Below are 20,855 nucleotides of genomic sequence, written 5' to 3'. Positions count from 1 at the left end.
TGCTTACAGTATTTCAAGTCTCAGGAAACCATGATTAATGAAAGGATTGCTGTGGGCATCTCACACTCACATTGCTTGCTGCACTTTGAGTTAAATGAGCTTGTAATTTACAGTGTTAAGTTACTGTCATACAGCTGTGGAGCTGAGAGGAAAAGATACTTTAGGTGTAAACCTTTAGAAGTGAATCTTTGGAACAGTGGATAACTTGAACTCATAAGTCTCTTTCTGCTGTTTTAACTGTTCTAGGTTATTTCTGTATACAGAGACATTTTTGGCCAGGAGGCCAGTGTGTATACAGGAACCAGGGAGTTTCACATCAATCCATATAATGTTCAGGTAAACTGTTGACAAGGGATTTTGTGATGGGATAGGGAAGGAAACAACTTGCACAGCTAAACTCCATTTGCCTGTCTGTTGTCCCTTTCAGATCGGTTATTCAGTTCTTTCTCGTGGCAGCTATATTCCTCATTCTGGCAGAACTCTCTCACTCCTGCATCATTCACTGCAGTCCCTGGAGTCTATAATGAAGTGTGTGCACATGAGCTGGATGGTGATCCTGGTGGGCCCAGCAGCTGTTGGCAAAACCAGTCTGGTGGAGCTGTTGGCCCATCTCACCGGCCATCGGCTGAAGATCATGGCGATGAGCAGCGCAATGGATACAACTGAGCTCCTGGGTGGATTTGAGCAGGTAAATACTGGTTTGGTAATGTGGCAGAATTCCTACCTAATAGTGGCCAGTCTGCTGTGAGCTTACTGTTTGTAAATGGAGCCCTGGCAGCGCAGTGTTCTGCATGAGCTGACTCTCTCCTGGCCTGTGTGCAGGTTGATATCAACAGGCCGTGGCAGCGCCTCTTGGCAAAGGTGGAGAGTGCTGTGAGCACCCTCGTACGGGACAGTCTGCTCCTGGCAGAGCTCTGTGCAGATGATGCTGAACTCGTGCTGCGTGCTTGGAGCAATTTCATCCTGAATTACAAACCCAAATCTCTGGGGGAAGGAGGTGGAAGTGTTACAGCTGAATTAGTGAGCAAACTGGAGGGAATACTTGTACTTATCCAGCGACTAAACAACAAAATAAATTCTTACACAAAGGCAGGTATGTATGTTGGATTTCCTTCTTCTTTTTTTTTAAAATAATTGTTTAAAATAAGGCATCAATACTCATCAAATTTCATCTAATGGGAGAGAAGTGATGCAGAAAAGTACTTGTTTAGGGAGTAAAGTGTCAATCTGTTTTATATTTTGTTGTGCTTGCAAACTTTTTCTGTTCACATGGATTTTGCCTATGGGAAACTTCTGAAGAGCTGAAGCCTCTGCTCTTAAGTTCCCCTAAAAAGTAGGAAGCATATATGTTTATTAACAAAATAACTACTATTTTTCCTGAATGGTGCTGGAAGCTACTTCATTAATGTAAGATCTCACTGTAAGATGTACTTCCTTTCAGAGTTTGCTCACCTGGTAGAAGAGTTCCGGCGTTTCAAGCTGCAGCAGGCCCAGGCTGCTGACTGCAACAGCCATGGCACTTTTGAGTGGGTAGATGGGATGTTGGTTCAGGCCCTGCAATCTGGAGACTGGCTCCTAATGGACAATGTTAATTTCTGCAAGTAAGAGATTTTACTGGCCTTGTTTCAGTGAACCTTTGGACCTCCCTGATTTACTTTGCCTCTTACTGTGTGGTTCACAACTGAATATTTTGCATTTGATAATACATAGGAGCAATAAATTAGATTTTCTGGAATAGTATCTTCCTTCACAGACAGCTTAGCACTTGACAGTTTTCCTTTTACCTTATAGAGTAATGAGCTGTTTGGGTTTTGCATAAGGTTGGTACCATTTTTATTTCAGATCAGAAGGGGATCAAATTGGTACCTTTTAATGACCACATGAATTTGTTTTGATTGCAGCCCTTCTGTGCTGGACCGCCTGAATGCTTTGCTTGAGCCAGGAGGTGTTCTGACCATGAGTGAGAGAGGTGTCATAGATGGCACAATTCCTACAATAGCTCCTCATCCAAACTTCAGGTACTTATTTCTGCTTTTTGTTTCTCCTTTTTTTTTCCCCCTTTATCAAATAGCAGGTTTAGCATAAAAATGTCATCAGTGAGCCAGTCTTCTGATATTTTGAATGCCTTTTAGTTTGCCTTGCAGTGCAGTGACACTTTATAGCAGGGAAGAAAACTGCACTGTGGTGAGCATATAAAAGAAAGCTTAAGATGCTTTGCTTTATATCCCTGTTGCAACATGAATTATTACACAGGAAAATTCATAGCAATGTGCCTCTGCCTTGTTTTTGCGTTTCTAGTTTAGGACTCCAGCACTTCTCTGTTTCACTGTGATGAAATTGAGGATGCATTGAGGATGGTGAAGTCTTGAGATATGCTGGTTTTGAAAGCTGGTATATGGGCATAATAATTTTCTTCCCAGCTTTTTCCATCCCATATATATATTTGAGTTTCCTGCAGTGACAGAACTTAAAAAGAAAAACAACAAACCACCCAAATAGACAGTCTGTTCTCTCAGACCTGAAGTAATCTCTGGGGAAGATGGAAGGAGAATGTAACAGGATTCTGTATCATTCCTACCTATTACAAATTCATTATAAGGATTTTGGGACTGATACCCTCTGGTTCCACTGAATTGGAAACATTCTTGACTTTTCAGAAACCTGTTTCCACTGCATTGTATCTCAGAAGTATTTTTCCTCCTTGCTTTTAAGAGGTGTCTATTGATAGTAATACCTACTTGAATGTTGGATACTTCAGTTTTTAATAGCACAGATTTATTTGAAGCTGTTGCTAAGACTTCAAAAAAATCTTTATAGCTTGGAGGCACAGTCTAATTTTTCTTTCTAAGTGGGCAAATGATAAAACAGACATAATTCAGATAGTAAGTTAGAAGTCATGCAGAATATCTGTGTCTAATTGTAAAGTATAACTTCATACAGATTTCTCATTTAAATTCAGTAGCTGTCCCTGGATTTCTAGATACTGTGTTCCCATTTTTATGAAGGTGAATTTACTTTATGGAGAAGCAGATTTGGTAGTTCCAGAGTGATAGTTTAAGGACCTAAGTTACATCTTAAGAAGTTAAGGCAGTTGAAATGGATGATTGTTGTAGGCTGCTTCCAACTTGAGTTATTCTTTTCTAATATCCACCAGGCTCTTCCTTTCTATGGATCCAGTTCATGGGGAAATATCCAGAGCCATGCGGAATCGTGGGATTGAAATTTACGTTCCTGGGGAGAATGATGGAAATATATTGGACAGTCTGGATTTGAAGTTACTCCTGCATGGTTTGGGTTTAGTTGGAGACAGTGTCTGTGATGCACTTCTGGCTGTGCATTCAGAAACCAAGGAAGCAATAGCAGGTAAAAATGTCTGTTCACTATTCTTTAGCAACATGGGCTCATTATATATATCTGGATGAAGTCTTTAGTATTAAACCCTGGTTATATTGTTGTGTTATGTGCTGATATAAGTAAGCACATAAAACTATAATCAGGTACTTTTGGATTGGTTTTTTTGCATTCCCAGGAAGTAGGCCCCAGTCATGGAAACGTGGTAACTACTGAGCTTTGTAAGGCGGCATCAGACCCTGGCACATTGTCCCTTGCTATTGGGAAGCCAATGTATTCAAAGTGAAAATGAGCAAAATAGAGGGTTTGCACAAGTTGTATTTTGCAGCTGAGTTTCATTCAGCTCAGCTGTCTGATGTCTTCTTTTGAGCTAGTTGTCTGTTATTTACAGTCTTGTCAGATTTTCTTAGCAACCTTGGGAAGAATCCATTCAGCTTTCAGGTCAATAGGATATACTTGTTTTGTATCATGACACCTGAAGTGGTGTTTGTCACATTAAAAGGCTGACAGTTGCTAAACATTTGGATCACTCTAATTGCTGTGTGTCTTTCAGGTTCTGTGTCATCTTTGTCACCTTTGCTTCAGGCTGCTGTATTAATTGTGCAGCAAATACAGAGAGGCTTTGGATTAGCAAAGTCTTTTTACAGAGCCTGTTGGGAAGTTTATGGCCGCTCACAACAACTGCAGATTAACCAAAAGGTAAAAATCCTGTATTTGAAAGCTTTTCTTAGATCATCTAGATAGATGAAAAATGTAACTTCATGAGGCTAGTGTTTGAGATCCTCTGTTTCCTAAATGCCTGAGACAGAGACTGATGAAGATGGTGCTCTTGGAGAAATGACCCAAACAGTATCCTGTTTGGACTCTGAGGCTTGTAGTTTGTGACAGCTTCAGCTGAGACTTTGGGATATTCACTGGTGCATCTGTAGCCTGTAACACTGTGCACACTCATCTGTAGACACATTCACTTCCTCTCTGAAACTGCACAATGTGTTATTTCACTTCTGGTAGGAATGTTTTGGTACTTTTATTGTGTACATTATATAGTGTTTGTAGAAGACTTGGTGTCTAGTAATTTCATAATACATACATGTAATTAAAGAGTTTCCTGAGGTTTGGTGCTTGAATACATGCTGCATGTTTGAATGTGACTCTAAACTGCGTTTTGGTTGTTTGTTGTAGCTTGTGCTAGAATTGGTTACAAGGCATGCTTCCTCTCTGGCTTCCCCTGACAAGTGGGGTGAGTCCTTGCTGGCAGTGGGATTGTGGCCAGACTCCCTGCCTTCGGCTCTGTTTGCAGCTGAGGACTCACTCCTTTCCACAGTCCAGTGTGATGGCCAGGTCCTCATGTATTGTCTGCATAGACTAAACCTCAGAAACTGCAGGTAGGCAGGAAGCTTTTTTTTTTGGTCTGGTAAAAGAGAAACAATATATGTGAACTATTCATGGCATGCCATTGCTTATTGCAAAATCCTGTCTTCATGATGTTGTGCAATCTCTTCATAGAGATTGTGACAGTCATACTCTGTGTTCCTGTTACCTTTACCTTGCATACAGCCACTGCAAATGAAAGTTCAATTATTTACTGCTTTATTCTTAAGTCTTCCAAATACATTCAAAATACTTGACTTTTTAATCTTCAGTAAGTGCTTTTGACTCATTTTGAGAGTTTTTTAGCAGAAAATGTGAATGCAAACACTGGGTTTTGTAGATAATAAGAGCCCCAAAATTTCTCCCTTCAGTTTCCTTCTAAGCTTTCAAAAACCTGAGCATTGAACTAGTTTAAAGTACACTAATGATTCTCTGGATTTCCAGTTTTCATGGAATCAATTACTCATCAGTAATTTTAGGTCCAGTAGTTTCAGGTGAAAACAAAAATTTCCTTCTTCAGACAGAGCTGTCTGAAAGAAGCAGAGGCCCCCGTGCAGGGGGTAAATAAAAGAATTTTCTAATGATTTCTTGTGCAATATAGCTGTTAGTTTTTACAACACTGGTGCAAAAACTTCGTTTCTGCCTTCTTTGCTTAATAACCTCCTCTGGACTATAGGTATACAGATAGGTACTGTGGGTTGCTTCCAGTGAAACAAGTGTGGAAGCTTGTAGTAAGATAAAAAGTTGAAATTGTAAACTCTTAGCAATATGCTGTGTTGTTTGCTATTTTTGTTCGGTTTTGTTGTTTATTTTTTACTCAATGACACTTTTTTTCCTATCTCTCTTTTTAAATTTAACTTTGCATAACATTCTGGTGCACAAATCAATTAGAATTTCTCAGTGAAATTCTGTGCATATTCTCTTGAGATAGTGGATGAATTTTTGGCAGCAGTGAGCTCCTAATAGTAGACACTGCCAACTGATTTGAAGTTGGAAACTGGTTTTAAAGCTAAATGATGGAGGAAAGATCATTGCATTGCTACACTGATGCCTAAAGATGGTTGCAGACCATCTTGACCTGCAAAATATATTTTTTCCTGGATCTGGCAGTTCAAGCCCTTGATTGCTGGACTTGTTTGTGTTTCAGGACATTACCAGTGACTCTGCAAGATCTTAAGAAAGTTCTGCATTCCACTAATCCTGAGAATCTCAAGTTCAGTGCTGTTGAGATAGATGCAAACTGGATGGATGAAATGGAAGTTCTCCAGGCTTCAGTGAAATTGTTCACAGAAAAGGCAACCAATCAAGACTGGAAATTAAGAGTTAAATGGCTTAACTCCTTAGCCAAAAATCTGCCACAGGTTCTTGGTATGTAATCATTTAACTTTGCTTTGTCTGAGGGCTGAGTTATTAAGTATTCTATGGAAAAATTCAGACCTTTCCAACTTGTGGGTTATAAAGACTCTCAACTATCCACAGTAATTCAAGGGCATGGAGGCTCCAGGGAGGGACAGAAACAGGTTGTGCATGTTAGGGAAATAAGGAGATTTGGGCTAAACATTATCCTTTATTATTCAACCATGTGTATAACTTGTGCCACTTCTGAATTAATTACTTTTGGATCAGTTTTTCATCTGTGTAAGCAAATATGCCTTTTCACTATTTGTTTTAGTGATAGTGAAAGCAGGCAAATGCCTTCTGTGTTCTGGTGTTAAAATACAAATGCTTGGAAAGCCAGGAAACTGCAGAACTGAGATTTCCTGAAGAACATTCAGGATAATAGCTGAGATAAGCTATTCACTTAATTACAGAATTAATCACATTAAACTCATGGAGCATTTAGGCAGCCATTAGTCCAAATAATTCACACATTCAGCTTTCTTCTATAGTCTGAAATCTCAGATGTGCTGTCCCTATATTAATTGCTTCCTCTTTATTTTGCCATTTTTTCAGGCAAGTAGGTCTATAAAGTAGAAAAATATGTAAAAAATTAATGAAAAGTGTGCTCTTGTTTTTCTTATTGTAAAGAAAATACACCCACCCCCCTCAAAAACAAAAATAGACGTATTGAGAGGAAGATTTGAAGGTAAAAATTCATGGATTTTCACAAACCATATTTTACTAGCATACATGTAGTATCACTAGTTCAACTAGAACTCCTTATAAGATTTATGCATTCAGCTGTGACATTCTGGTGCTTTTAAATTTAAATCCTTTGGAGCCAATACAAAATATGACCAACCAGCATATCCAAAGTGGATGCACAGATTTGTTTCAGTCTGCTTGTGCTGGCTCAGTTGAAGTTATTTTTTTTATTTGTACTAAACACTCTTTTATCCCCATGTTCTCCCCTCTTCACCTGCAGATTCAGTGAGGATTCAGCTGGAAGCAGGTGCCGTAGCCCTTGGTTGTTTTTATGCCAGTCCCCTCTCATCTGGAGTCAGTAACATGATCAAGTTGCTACAGCCAACTATGACAGGTACTCCTGAAAAAGATGGATGTAAGACATTGCTTCCTTTACTTGTTCTCTGAACACACTGCAACCCTTCTTAGGAAATGTATGTAGTGAAACAAAGGCTAAATTCTAAATACGTGTTGCCTTTGTCATGAAAGAAAGTACAACAAAAAAACAAACAAAATTACAACAAATACAAACATTCTTGCTGTCTGGAACAGTAAATATGGCATTAAATGCATTCATACTATTCAAGTTAGAGATGAGTGCTCTGCCCATGAGTCCTGGTTGTGTATCTGTGACTCAGATGTATTCCTACAGCTCAGAGTGATGTTCTCAAGAGTGATTCAAAAATTCACTTCCTTTCTGACTTGATAGTTTAGGCACCCTGGTCTTTTTTCCTCAGGATTTGTGTCAGCCCATCTGAAACCCTTGGCTTGGCCTGTAATTCTCCCTTGGTGTTTTGTGGGGAGCTCAGACCTGTGGCTTCTTCTCCGAGCTTGTTAGGTGCATGAAAGCTGCATACAGTGACACTGGGCCTTTTATGGATGGTCCTGGGTGTCTTGCCTGGACTGTGAGCCAGACTTGAGATTCTAAACTCTAATCCCTGTTTAATTTATTGTCACTGTTCTGTTTTACAGAACCTGCAGTCAGCTTTAGTGCTTTTCTGTTTGGATATCTGGAGTGGGAGAGTTTGACTGCCTTTCCTCCTGGGCTGCTTCTTTCTTTCCCTAATGTTCTTGCATAGGCAGGGGGACCAAGAAGAGAACTGAGTGATGTTTCACTGCTGTCCTGTCCTGTCTGCCTTTCCAGATGAACATGTGATGCCTCTGGACCCAAGGTGGAATATGCAGTTTTTGGAGATCATTAGAAATTCGATGAACTTTGATACAGAAATGGAACACACAGATCAGCTTCTTATGCTATTGAAGTCTGCAGCAAATCGGTGGGTTACAAAAAAACCTTGTAAAGAGTGCCCAGTGCCTGTAACCAGTGCTGAGTAAACACTTGAGATGTCTGCCAAGTGTGATTTTAGGTTTTGATTGGTGTGGTCTAAAATACCAAGCAGAGGTTTTTGTACAGATATTTAAATACTTTGCTTCTGTTTTCTGTAGATGCATACTAAACACAATCACTTAAAATAGGAGCAGAGTTCCCAGCATTCCATACAGGCTGCAGTACTTCAAGGAAAAATCAGAACTGTGGGATGAAGCATTAAAGAGGCAGAAGCAGCAGTGTGAGATCCCTGACAAAACTTATATAGTTCTCCTGCTTTTGGATTTTGACTGTTTTTCCTAATAAGATTAGAAAGTGCACAGATTTTGAAGTTAAAGTGTAAGAAAGCAGCTGCTCACATATCCTACAGGATGTGGTGTTGCATCTGTTTAGCAGCTCACTGGTTTTCCCTTCCTGGTGAAGTCAGGAATCTGCTCCTTGTGAAACTTGCTTCTACAGAAACCATATTCAAGCAATTACTTGTGTTGCACTTCATGCTTCTTCCATAATACACTGAATATATTATGTCACTTTGCAGTTCAAATGCCATGTTGTAGTTCACCATTCTCATAAGGCCAAGGTTTAAACCAGTTGGATTGATTACGACTTTATTTTTACTTCAGGGCAGTGTTGTTTCTTGACCGAGAAAAGAGAAGTTACCTTGAGAAGAGTTTGATTGCCAGCAAGAAGCCAAGAAACAGTGCCTTAAGAATGTCTCTAGATTTCCACAAAAGTGGGTTGATTTTTGCTGTTCCTTTTGGTTCTGTAGTCAATTTGAAATATGATTCATTTGCATTGTTATGAAATGTGTACTTGAAACATGGTGTGCAAAGAAAGAATATGTGAATGTAAAGCAGTCAGATGAGGACTAATGTGGTATCAACACATTTTTCTTAGATTAGATATGCCTAAGGTATCTATTTATGTCCTGCCTCTGTGAGGTAATCAGTATTATGATTTTTTCTCTTAATTAACCAAACTTAAGAATAACAGTGGAGAGAAACTGGAATAGTCTTCTGTCTTTTTAGCTAACAAGAATAACCAAATTCTTCAGCTGTGTTTTTGTTTTATGTAAGTAAGAAGTTTTACTTTTAAAACAAAGGGTAAAATTTAGTATTGAAATTATTGTGCTGCATAGAAGCAATTGATCAAGGAATCAACTCTCATTATGGATTTTTAATATATGTATAAAATGCATAGAGGTAACAGAGAACTGTGAAAATAAGGACAGGCTACTTTTGTTGCTTCATTTCTTGGATCTTTTCAGGTTGTGGTTTATTTCTCAATCTTAGAGAGGTTCTAGTGATCAGAAGTTGACCCACATGTGTCATGTGATGTGGCTGGAATATTCAGTCTCTGCCTTTCTTTTCCTCTTCCCCAAACCTCAGATCCAGGGAGTTACAACTGTCTTCCTCACGTAGTCGTGGTCAACCTTGCTGCTTTCTTTGAGCTTTGGGATGCATTTGTACTTCACTGGGTGAAGTCTACTCAGGCGGCCTTAAGTGATGATGACACACATGATGTGAGTAGACTTTGCACAGTACATTTATGGGAATTAGGTGAAATGAGATTGTGTGCAGAACACTATTTTAGTTTCAGGGATCATGAAATAAAGTGCAGTGCTTCTGTTTGTATTCAGAATATGCCTAACAGTAGGCAAAAAATCATGTTTGTTTTAGTGGCTGTATTTGTGACCTCTAATACTTGCTTAGGATGGCATGAAGTGTGCTGTAGGAGTACTTATTTCTGTCCACTGATGATAAACAGAGTATCCATTTCTGTCTGTGATAAGAATGCGAGAACATGGACAGCTGACATGCAGGCCGCAGAGGTGGCACTTCTCCCTTTCCCTTTTCAGACCATGAATATCATTTTGCTCAAATCTTGACGTTGTAGACTTGGTGCAGGGATTGGTTGATTTTAGCTGCTGTAGTTCCCCTTGCTGGTGTGGTGTTTTTAGAGAGCCTGTAGTTGAGTCCTGGTTGTGTAGCACTAAATACAAAACGCTGTGGGACTGTGATTAATACAGGTGTTAATACACCTGTTAATACAAGTGATGGTGGTTTTGCTTTTTCTCCTGCTGGAAGTGAGAAGTGTTGTGTAGGCTGTGGCAGGGGTAACGCTGTACCCCCTTGGCTGGTTCCAGGTGTTGTGCTGCTCGCTGTGGCGGGACCGGCTCTGGGCCGTCTCCGACTCTGTCACCGTGGATGCGCCAGGGTTGTCACTCCTGGCTCTGCACTGGCACTGGGTCATGAAACACCTCATTGACAGGATTCCTCAGATGCTTATTGGGTCAGACCAGAACAAGTGAGTGGCTTTGTTTGGTGGCTTTTGATTTCTGTTAAATAGCTGTATAAATTACTCTTTTCTGTAGTGTTATAGCTGCTAAGCATTGTTTAGATTAGTGTCCCAAGTTATTTTCCATTAGTGATGCAAACATTGTTTGTTTTTAAAATCTGTGTTTCCTAGCACTGTGCTTCTGCTTGCTCAAATGATCATCTAGAATTTTTACCCCGTTAGTAAAAGAATTCTTATACATCGTTTTACATCCTTTTGCCTGTTTCTCAAATTTCTGTTAACTGTGGACTTTTTTTCCTCACATCTGTCTCTCCCTTTTTTTATTTTTCCCTCTACAAGGATTTCCAGGGAAATTCAATCCATTTCACAGCAGATTCAGAGCTGCTTGGTCAATCCTGCTGGTAATTCAGCCAATATGAAGATACTACAGAAGTCTCTAGGAAGACCCCTTCCTTTTAAGGTATCAATATTATGTTTGCAAAAGATTTGTAGTTCCAGCAATGTCCAGATAGGCTTTATTATATTTACAGCACTTGCTTTTCAGGACAGAGAAAACACAGACTTTTTCTATTTTTAAGATCGATTTTAAAAAAATTTCAACACATGTTAACGTACATATCTTTTGAGAAATATATCAGTTATCCAGAGATAGCATTTCTACTATTAATTATGCTATGGTAAGAAAGTATTTATGTAATAGAAAGGGGTACCTGAGCATAAAAATATTACTCCTTGCTGTGTTTTGGAGACTTGTGAATATCAATATGCCATTTGCTTATTCAGTGAACATAGGTGTATTTAGAACAATCTGTGCACTTTCTTTTATACAGCACAGGATGGGGCTGCCTTATGACTTCCCAAAACAAGGCCTTTAAAATGTGACAGTTTTGGAGTTTGCTCTTCACATATTTCAGAATCTGTTATAACTAATTTTTAAAAAAATATTTTAGTGAATTTTCTAGAGTACAAGTCCCTGTTTAAAAGGAGTGCACAAGTAGTCATGTGCAGTTGTGTTGGTCACTAGTGATTAGACCTGGGTTTTTATGACCTTCTCTCTCAAGGATACTGAGCTATCAAAAAATGCACATAGTTACTTTATGAGACTGAAAAACATTCAGCGCTTACTAAGGATTTAGAAAGATCCAAATGTATTTAGGCATCCAAATGTATCTAATATATCTAAGCCTCCAAATGTATTTAAATTGCAGGTGTACACTATAATTTCTTGTAAGTGACAGTAACAGGTATTTTTTTAGTATTTTGTGTATTTATTGCCCTTGATTTCGTTAAGTTGCCTAGTTGAAGTTCCATTTGTCTGCATGATCTATGTAGTTTCTTCATGAAGGGGAAAAAGCCCTGACTTGACAAGGAGGCATTGTAACCACCTGTTTCAATTTCTGTCTTCTTCTGTATTGAGTCAGGCTACTAAAAGATTATTTTTAGGCTGTTGTTGCAGGCTGGTTATGTATACTTGTACTTTAGTTGTGTGCATGTGAATTTGAAATCCTGGTTTTGTCTGCAGTCACAAATCTTGTTTGTGGCTTTGTTAGCACTGCTGAAACAAATTGTCCTTCTTGTGTTTCCAGGATAAACTGGGCATGGAATGTTTTTCTCAGTTAAAAGCTCTCAGCAAACCACTGAACATCTTGGAGCTAAGATTGGCCTGTGGAGACAGTAGATGGCAGGAAAAAATGTGCTGTGTGAAAATTGCTACCACAGGAGTGAAGATGAAGAAAGCATTGCTGCAAGCTGATGGCCTGATAATAAGAGCCAATCATTTAGAAGATGTTAGTTTTGGTAGGTAACACTTGTGAAGAGCACAGCAGGATGATTTCTGCCATCTCCATTCTTTTGTACACTGATGGAAAGGATATTAAACGTTCACTGACAAGAAACATAGTATATACATTTATAGGCCTCTTTTATTCTGTCAAACAGGTCAGCTACAGACATTTTTGAAAGCTGTGCATTCACAGCTGAAAGCAGAAGGAGTCAAATACAGTTATTCAGAAGAAAGGCTTCCTGAAGACACCATTTCCAACCAGTTAGACCCTGCCCTGCTAGGCCAGCTCTGCAGTCAGGTTCAGCTGTGGCCTGCAATGGAATACATAGGGGTGCTCTGGCAGTACAAACTAACAGCAGATTACTTGGCCAAGGCTTGTGCAAGAAGGTAAGAAGTTGTTTGGAGAAAGAACTCCTGTATTCCTTTCATGATATTCCAAATCCCTAGCTAGAAGCTGTAACTTTGGTGCTTTATATCTGCATGTAAATCTATGTTTGTAATTGATATACATCTGTGTGTATGTGCATATATATCTGTGCAGCAAACTGGTATATGTGTATCAGGAATCAACAGAAGATGTTTATACTGTACTGCTGGGGGCTACTGCAGAAAAACTGAATTAGACCTGGAGATGAAGGAAGTTGACTAACATGCATGCTTCCTTTTGTGTAAACTATACACACATAGAATCATTGTTTGAATTAACATTATTAATTTAAGAAGTGTTAGTGTTGTTTTAAGGGGCCATGTGTATTTATTTTTAGTCTGGTCTACCATTCCTGAAAAAAAAGCTATTCATTTATGGATTTCAGTGAAAGTAATTTTTTATGTAATGAGACTCCTAGAACCACGGGTTCACTCTTGAATTCAGCAAAGTTCTGACTTTTCACAAAAGCTATAAAGCTAGAAAATGGTTTGTCCCCAAACCATTGTCCCCAAACATTTTGTATGTTTTGCTCAACATGAAGCTTCTAGCTACAGGAGATAACATTTTCCCCCCTTTTTCTTGTGTTTAGATTTTGTTAGCTTTGAAGGATTCAAGGGTTTGAGTATTATTTGAGTGCTTGTTCTTCCCTAACATTTGGAACTCTGTCATTTTAACCTTGCCATTCTTAATTTGTTTTACTATCCAAGTGTTGGAACTCTGATGGTTGGTATTCCAACATCCAAGTGATTTATTTCATGTGCCTTGCTTAAGCACTGCTTAGGTTATATTTTTTTTTACCTGCTACAGGAAGAACTGCAGTCAAGACTTCAGCATCTGTTCAGATCTAGCTCAGTTCATAGCTTTTTCTCTGAAGCTGACACCAGCTGCTTCTCACCAGCTCTCTGGACTGTGGCACTTGTTGCACCTGAATGATGTAAGAACAAATTTTATTTTAATTTAATTTAATCAGATCTTTAGTTTAATTAATCTTCCTGAAGTTTTCAAAGGTTCTTCAAAATATGTATATTACTGAGATTTTTGACATGCAGTTTTTCTGTCTGCTTGACAAAAGCTGTTCCTTCCTTTAACAAGACAGGTTATTAACTGTGAGCCTTGAGAAAATGCAATTAAAACACAAAGTTGAAAGATAAAATACAACAAAGTCTTCAATAAAATAGTTTTGTATGACTTTGTTTGGTAGTATTGTTCCATACATCCATCTGTGACCTAATGGGAAATTGTTTGGATGGAAGGTGCCAGCCTGGTAGTATCTATATATTCAAAGTAATTTTATGCTGAAAAATGCTTTCCTCTGTACCCATGCCTCTAAATTTTTTAGTTCTGTTACAAATCAAACAGATTGATAAAGCTACTTGATGCATTTTCTGCAGAACATTTAATAATTCTGCTTAATATTTATGATACAGTGGTTGTTTTCCCACAAAGCACAGTAAAACACAAGTTCACCTTAAATGCTTCGGAGCAGAGTATTGGATGGCTTTACCTGTTTCATGCCTCTGCATCCTTGTGTATTGTAACAAAAGGTTGCACAGTCATGGACTACAGGCTGTATTCTAACAACTTGCTCTGTGAACATGCTGCATATTTCACAGACAGGAGACAGGGCTGACCTCAGGAAGTTTACTCTTCATTGAGGAGATGCAAGCAAATGCTATGTGAATTTGAAGGGATCTTGGAGAGTATCTTGTGCTATCCCTACTGAAAAACAGAATTATACTTTCTTTGTACATGTGTGTGCTTAATTCTCTTTTGTTCCATGTACATTATTCTCACCTCTAGGTTTTTGTTTCTCCTTAGATATCCCCTGAAGAAATGTCTCTTCTGTCATCTCAGCTAGTTAATGCTGTGTTAGCATCCTTTTGGAGCAGTACTTTCACCACAGACCCAGATTACTGGTTGACTTGGAGGCCACTGCCTGCAGCAGAGGAAAACAACTTCTCTAAATCCCATGTGAACCATTCTATGAAGGTTTGTCTCTTCTGACCTAATCAAATTCTAGGCTGAATGCTCTTGTTGAATAATTCAAGTTTTCTAAATCAATATTGTAAGCTCTAGCATAGTCAGAGCAAGTTGCATCTGAATGATCTAACTCTTAATCTCTTGATTCAGGGCCCAGGCATTTTGACCCGAGCTGTTTTCTCAAAGTGCTTCTTTGAAATTCTAACTAGCAGCGGCAAGACAAGCCAGTGGGATGTGAGTGGGCTTCCTGTCTTGTCATCATCCCATGTAACACTGGGAGAATGGATGGAGAGAGCACAGCAGCTTCACAAAGTCAGCACAGCGCTGTGGACCAACCTGGCTGTCCCTTCAGTAGCAGATTTTAGGTATTAAGACCTCTCTTCCACATATCTGTTGTTTAAATCAAGCATGTTACAGAAGGTTGCTTACTGTGTGTAAATGTTTTCTCATTCCTTTTTCTCCAGACACACAGATGCTAGACTGCAAGGAATAATGCTGGGCAGACTGCTCTCTGCCCTGGTAGATCTGATTCCAGTGGATCTTCAAGAAGAATTTTTGGAGTGCTGTGAGAAGCTCTACCTCAAGGATCCTGTTGCATATGAGTACCTTCTCAAGATACTTGAAAGCATCACTGATCAGGAATTACTTCCTAAAGAATTCCTGTTCCTTCTGCTCACTTGCTTGCATCAGTTCTATGGGGAAGGGCTTCAGGAGCTACCAGAGACAGCCTGGCGAGGAAGCCTCTGGGTGAACATTGGCTTGGTGCAGATCCAGATGTGGATTCCACAGACCAGGTTTGATCCAGCTGTTAAAAGAGAATACAAGCTCAAGTACTCAAAAGAAGAGGTGAGTATGAAGCCAAGTTGGCTTTTATCTTTGTTATGTTATCAGTGTATCAATGCAGAGGAGTTTGGCTTGATCATGATTTTTAAACTGTACAGTTAGAACTTCTGATGTCCAAGAAGTTGATGTACCTCCTTGGTTACTAAAATAAGAACTGCTGTGAATGGTTTATTCTTTCCTTTGTAGTTATACCAGCTGGAGTGTGAATGGAAAACACATGATTTTTCATGTCAGCTGCATACAGGAAAAAGTATTGAAGATGAAACAGTCAGCAACTATATTCATCCCCATATCAGGTAACACCCAGGCACTGAACCTCTCTTTTAGAATGGACATGTCATCTTTATGTGCTCAGGCTCTGAAGCTTTACAATTTTTCTCTCCTTCTGTAGAAACTAGAGTTGCTGGTTTTAAAGTATCAATCTACTTATTGAGGTGGTAGAGAAGAAGCAGCTGTGCTCCTTACTTGCAGTAAGGAATTGTCTGTACACTTTGTACTGCTGAAAATAGAACAATTAAAGCAGTGGCCATCATATATTGATGAAGTTGAAACCATGCCCAGAAGTAAAAACAGTGCCATACATTTAAATTACAGTACTTTCCTTAAAATGTGACAACATTATCAGTCAGTTGAAGTGAGATGAATTATCTATCACTGTACTTTCTCAAGGCCATTATATGTGCCAGTGCTATTTTGCAAAGTTCTTCAGCTGGTATTACTGGGGGGAAATCTACATATGTGTATTTTAGCAATAGCCTTTGCCTGCGTTGCAGTGGATGAATTAAATTTCTTACCACACAGAGTACACTGTTGATATTAGAATCTGTAGCCACTGTTATTTTGTTTGGGGCTTTTTGTAGTTCTTTTTTATAAGAGGAACGTGAGGAAGTTTTAAGCCAAGAGAGCTTTCTCCTTTCTGCAGCCTTCCAGAAATGTTCTGTGTACGTGAAGATAAAAACTGTCTGTTATTCCTTATTTTCCACTTTCAATAGGAATTTTTTTATTTCATTATTATACATATAGATGCTCTGGTAGTTCCATACTACTGCTTAAAGAGATGATAATAATTGAAAGCAGGTTCTGAATGGCTGAGTTTTACCAATTGCTTGTGGTAATTTTTTTTCTTTTAATGCTCACAGAGCTGTCAGGTAGCAAGAAAAAAGTACTTGAAGTTTGTTGAAGTGGCAAGGAGAGAAGAAATCTGCATGTGTGGGCTAAATGGCTGTACCTTGTATTTTCCTTATTTGTTGTTTCACACAAAATAGCAGAGTTTTTTCTGAATATTCTTTTCCTGTGTCTAACTGCTATGTTAGATCTATTTAAACAAGTTCGTATGAAAAATATTCCCATGTCTAAACTGGTCAATGTTGTTTTTTAACAACAGGCTGTTGCATGAAAGAATGCAAAGGTTGAAGGAACAAATAAGCAGCCTTTCTAGGAGGAAGGCCTTCAGGCCTGCAGCTCCTCTGTATGATTGCTTGTACCGGGAGGCTCACCAGTACATCAGCAGCATAGCACAGCTTTCCTCAGTCCAAGACCTTCTCGCCCGCCTCCTGCAGTTCCTCCGCGGAGAGAGACCTAAATCACTGCAGGCTGTGCAGAACCTGTTAAATGAAGAGGCATCGTGGCAACAGTCACACCATCAGTTCAGGAAACGCCTGGCAGAGGAGTATGCAGCGTTCCCTGATGCCATCGTTCCCCTGCAGGCTGCCATCGTGCAGCTGCAGCACGGCATGCGCTTGGTGGCTTCTGAAGCGAGCGCAGCGCTGCAGAGCTCGGTGTGCCCAGCTGATCTCAGCAACCTCCTCACTTCTCTGCTGGCATTTCCTTCTGTGGGCCGGGCCTTCCCCACTTACTTTGCTCGGGCAGAAATTGTATGCTCAGTGAATTCAGTTGGGGTACTTAATGGGCTTAAAAAGTTCTCTCTGAAGCACTCTGAAGGAGGATCTGAGGGAGCTGAGCAGCCTTCCCCAACTCTGGAGCAGCTCCTGGTGAATGCTTTGTTGCACCTTCGATGCCATGTACTGTCCAGAGGAGAGATGGACCCGAAATCTCTGCAGCTCTTCAGACATCTGTGTCAGGTAAGCTCTGGACGCCCATGGCTGGGAGTCTTGCTCTGAACTTGTCCCCTGTGCAAGACATGGATCTGCAAAAACAGCTCTAGAGGAGGGCCACAGAAATCATCAGGGGACTGGAACACTCCTCCTGTGAAGAAAGACTGACAGAGCTGGGGTTGTTCCACTGGGGGAAGAGATGTCTCTGAGGAGACCTTGTCGTGGCTTTTCAGTTTATAAAAAGGAGGGAAGGAGACTATTTATCAAGGCTTGTAGAACAGGGCATAAGAGTTTTAAACTGAAAGAAAATAAATCTAGATCGGATATGAAAATAATTGTTTTGAAATGTGCATGGTGAGACACAGGAACTGGTTGTCCATAGAAATTTGTGGATGCTGCCACCCTGAAAGTGTTTGTAAGTGATTGGATGAGACTTTGAGCAACCTGGTCTAGTGGAGGATGTCCCTGCTCATGGCAGAGGGGTTGGATTAGATGATCTTTAGAAGTCCATATCTTGATAATTATTAGTATGATGTTCTTTAAAATCTTCTAATTTTTTTCCAATTAATTGTAAAAGATAATCTAGTATACTAGATTAACTTGTTTGAATTTATCAAGGCATAAAACAATAGCCTGTAATAATTAGTAAATATTTGATTTATGTAAGAAAAGCCCCAAGCAACAAAACCCAAAGGTGGACACACACAAAAAAATGCACCCCAATGGTAACTTTGTGGAGAGTTTCTTTATTAAATGTTTAAGAAAGCAGATTAGAACTTGGTCAAGTACTCTTTTGTGTATTGTCTTTACATTTTCCTCATTTGCTTGTTAAGAGGGTAACTCACAAATGTTAGATGGCTTTGATTTCTACTGCTGTAGACCACAGAGGAGGGAAGAGCCCAGCAAAATAGATGCTGTCCCATTGATGGAGTAGGGGATGATGTTAAATGTTAACTCGTGTAGAAGCATCTTGCTTTGTGTTTCCTTAGGCAATTGTGAACGAGTGGGACGAGCAGGAGCGCCGTGCCCAGGAGCAGGAGGCAATGGAACACAGCCTGTACAGGTACAGGAGTAAAAGCCACGGGAAGGGACGGAGCGAGGAGGAAGAGGAAGAAGAAGAGTTCAGGAGGAGATTTCCTTTTCATGAAAAGGTAATAGCTGTAACTCTGTTAAGAAACACAAAAATTATGTCTGAAGTTGCTCCTGAAAATAAGTGCTGTAAATGACACGAGGAATGAAGCAGTTTTTCCTTCAACCAAAAGCCAAATTGGAGTAGATTTTGATAGGTATTCAGTTATGTGCTTGTGGTTTATTTCACCTTCTGGTTGAAAAATGTTTTTGGGATTAATTTCCAGGCTTGAACTGTACTGTGCTTTGGGTGAATAATCCCAAATTATATAACTGAAGGATAATACAGTTACTTGTAAAAAGTTGGAATTTTGTTTGTTTTAGCATGTAAGGTCATCTGAGGTTCTACTATGTATGGAGAAGGCTGATCTCCTTGAGTAAATAAAGCAGCTGGGATGGAATGGTTCAGGTCCTCAAGCAACCACACAGTGTTGAGGTGGTTTATCAGCAGACACAGCTGCTGCTGCTTTTTCTGCAAAGAGGTTTAGTTGGCAGCAGCCCAGGGTTCACTGTACTGCACTCCTGCCTGCTGTAGTTACACCCTGAAATGTTCTGTACACCTGTGTTCAGTTTCAGACCGGCAGTCTGTCTGTATGGTGCCAGCTGCAAATCATTAGCATGTCATTGCAATGCCAAAAAAAGCAAAAGAGGAGATAAGGAGAGGAGGCATTAAAGGAAGAAATGAAAATTTACTTTTGATTATCATGTAATTTGCAGGACTTTGAAGATATCACAGCTCAGCCAAGCTTAGAAGAAAAAATGGAAACTGAAGATCCAGTGGAAGACCAGCTGGAAGTTGACAGAGCCCTTTTGTCCAAGAGCTCCATGCAAACAGTAATGAAGGTTCATCAGCAATTGTGCTTAAACTTTGCTCGATCCCTGTGGTATCAACAGAGTCTGCCTTCTCATCAAGCCAAGCATTATTTCAGTACATTTATTTCCTGCTATCAGACTGGTGCATGCCTGGTGTCACAATTCTATCCTTTAATTGGTAAGACTGCTAGTAGTATTTCAGATATGCTGGTTTAGATTTGTAAAGATCTGTTTCAAAATAATCCCATTACAGGTCACAAAATACACCTATTATGGGGAAAATGCACAAAACAGAAAATCCTTTTAGCAGAGGATTTGTCTCATGTTCAGAATGGCATACTTTGATTTTTTATTCTTCTGTGCATTTTGTAAATTCCATTTGGTAATAGAGAAGACCAACACAGTTTAAAAATGTATTGACTACTGAGTGAAATTTTGATCATAGGATCTGCATAGTCCTGTGGAAGATAAAGCACTTGAAGAAATTTCTCAGAAGTAAATTTTGCAATGAAGTTCATTAAAGAATTATTTTAAACTTAGCTTATGTATATAAAGTAAAAAGAAAAAAGGTATCATGGTTTTTTTTTCCACCCTGAATTTGCAAAAACTTGATGTGTAAGTTTTTAGACAATGTGTGATAACTCAGAATCATCACTTGTTAAAGCACAGCTGTGTATTTCAGTTCTGATCTAGGCATGTGTGTAATTAAGATGAAGTGGATAAGGGCTGTTGTTTCTTATTTTTGTGTTTGCACCTGAGCCATAATGTATGTGGGATTACTTTTGTGTGTTGGATTGCTTTTTTACTGAGCCTTGCTTTATAGTAGTATCTCCTTGATGTAAATTTATATACAGACAGTCTGTTCTCCTGACAGCATTACAGCCTGTCTTTATAACACTCCTTGTACTTTGATAGAAAAATCTGATAAAATAGAGAATATAAACTCTAAGTATGTCTTGGGTTCCAGTGGTATAGTCTTATATCCTTGTAAAAGATAAAATGCTACGGCTTGGGATACAGGGGGAAAAAAACCCTATCTTTATCTATTCAACTGAGAAAAGAGCCAATAGCATGTGTGATGTCTTCCTTACTTGCTTCCTAGGTGCTGAAATGAATGACAGTCTTTTGGGAAGCCAACTTCTGCTGAGCACTCTTCTCCACAATACCTTTTTTGAGGAAGTGACTTCGGATCTTGTGCTGCAGCAAGATGGCCCTTATGACTTCTATCAGCATCCCAATATTCAGCAAGTCCGACAGTGCCAACCTGTACTTGACAATTTTGCTAAAGAAATAAATGGGCTACTGCAGGAGTGGCCAGAGCATCCTGTACTTGTGCAGGTAAAAACACCTCAACAA

At 39.4% G+C, this 20,855-nt stretch overlaps 1 protein-coding gene across 1 annotated transcript in view; it reads left to right on the top strand.

The window, feature by feature from the left end:
* The window catches only part of MDN1 (midasin AAA ATPase 1), a 93,700-nt gene that overhangs the window by 44,268 nt on the left and 28,577 nt on the right, over positions 1-20,855 (top strand). Inside the window, exons 41-66 of the mRNA XM_054279886.1 lie at positions 247-336; positions 428-688; positions 823-1,093; positions 1,442-1,601; positions 1,902-2,018; positions 3,155-3,363; positions 3,905-4,050; positions 4,534-4,736; positions 5,870-6,090; positions 7,088-7,201; positions 7,991-8,123; positions 8,797-8,906; positions 9,562-9,695; positions 10,320-10,480; positions 10,811-10,931; positions 12,058-12,268; positions 12,410-12,641; positions 13,489-13,615; positions 14,500-14,670; positions 14,812-15,026; positions 15,126-15,507; positions 15,691-15,800; positions 16,889-17,585; positions 18,548-18,709; positions 19,404-19,677; positions 20,602-20,837. Of these exons, the coding sequence (XP_054135861.1) occupies positions 247-336; positions 428-688; positions 823-1,093; positions 1,442-1,601; positions 1,902-2,018; positions 3,155-3,363; positions 3,905-4,050; positions 4,534-4,736; positions 5,870-6,090; positions 7,088-7,201; positions 7,991-8,123; positions 8,797-8,906; positions 9,562-9,695; positions 10,320-10,480; positions 10,811-10,931; positions 12,058-12,268; positions 12,410-12,641; positions 13,489-13,615; positions 14,500-14,670; positions 14,812-15,026; positions 15,126-15,507; positions 15,691-15,800; positions 16,889-17,585; positions 18,548-18,709; positions 19,404-19,677; positions 20,602-20,837 (5,268 nt within the window). The remainder of the gene's footprint in view (positions 1-246; positions 337-427; positions 689-822; positions 1,094-1,441; positions 1,602-1,901; positions 2,019-3,154; positions 3,364-3,904; positions 4,051-4,533; positions 4,737-5,869; positions 6,091-7,087; positions 7,202-7,990; positions 8,124-8,796; positions 8,907-9,561; positions 9,696-10,319; positions 10,481-10,810; positions 10,932-12,057; positions 12,269-12,409; positions 12,642-13,488; positions 13,616-14,499; positions 14,671-14,811; positions 15,027-15,125; positions 15,508-15,690; positions 15,801-16,888; positions 17,586-18,547; positions 18,710-19,403; positions 19,678-20,601; positions 20,838-20,855) is intronic.

This window comes from Melozone crissalis, unplaced genomic scaffold (genome assembly GCF_028551555.1).
Source record: "Melozone crissalis strain CALT ecotype California unplaced genomic scaffold, PUWL_Pcris_2 ptg000027l_1, whole genome shotgun sequence".
Classification (NCBI taxonomy): Eukaryota; Metazoa; Chordata; class Aves; order Passeriformes; family Passerellidae; genus Melozone; species Melozone crissalis.
Note: the sequence above shows the minus strand (reverse complement) of the source record. Positions and strands in the feature narration are given on the sequence as shown.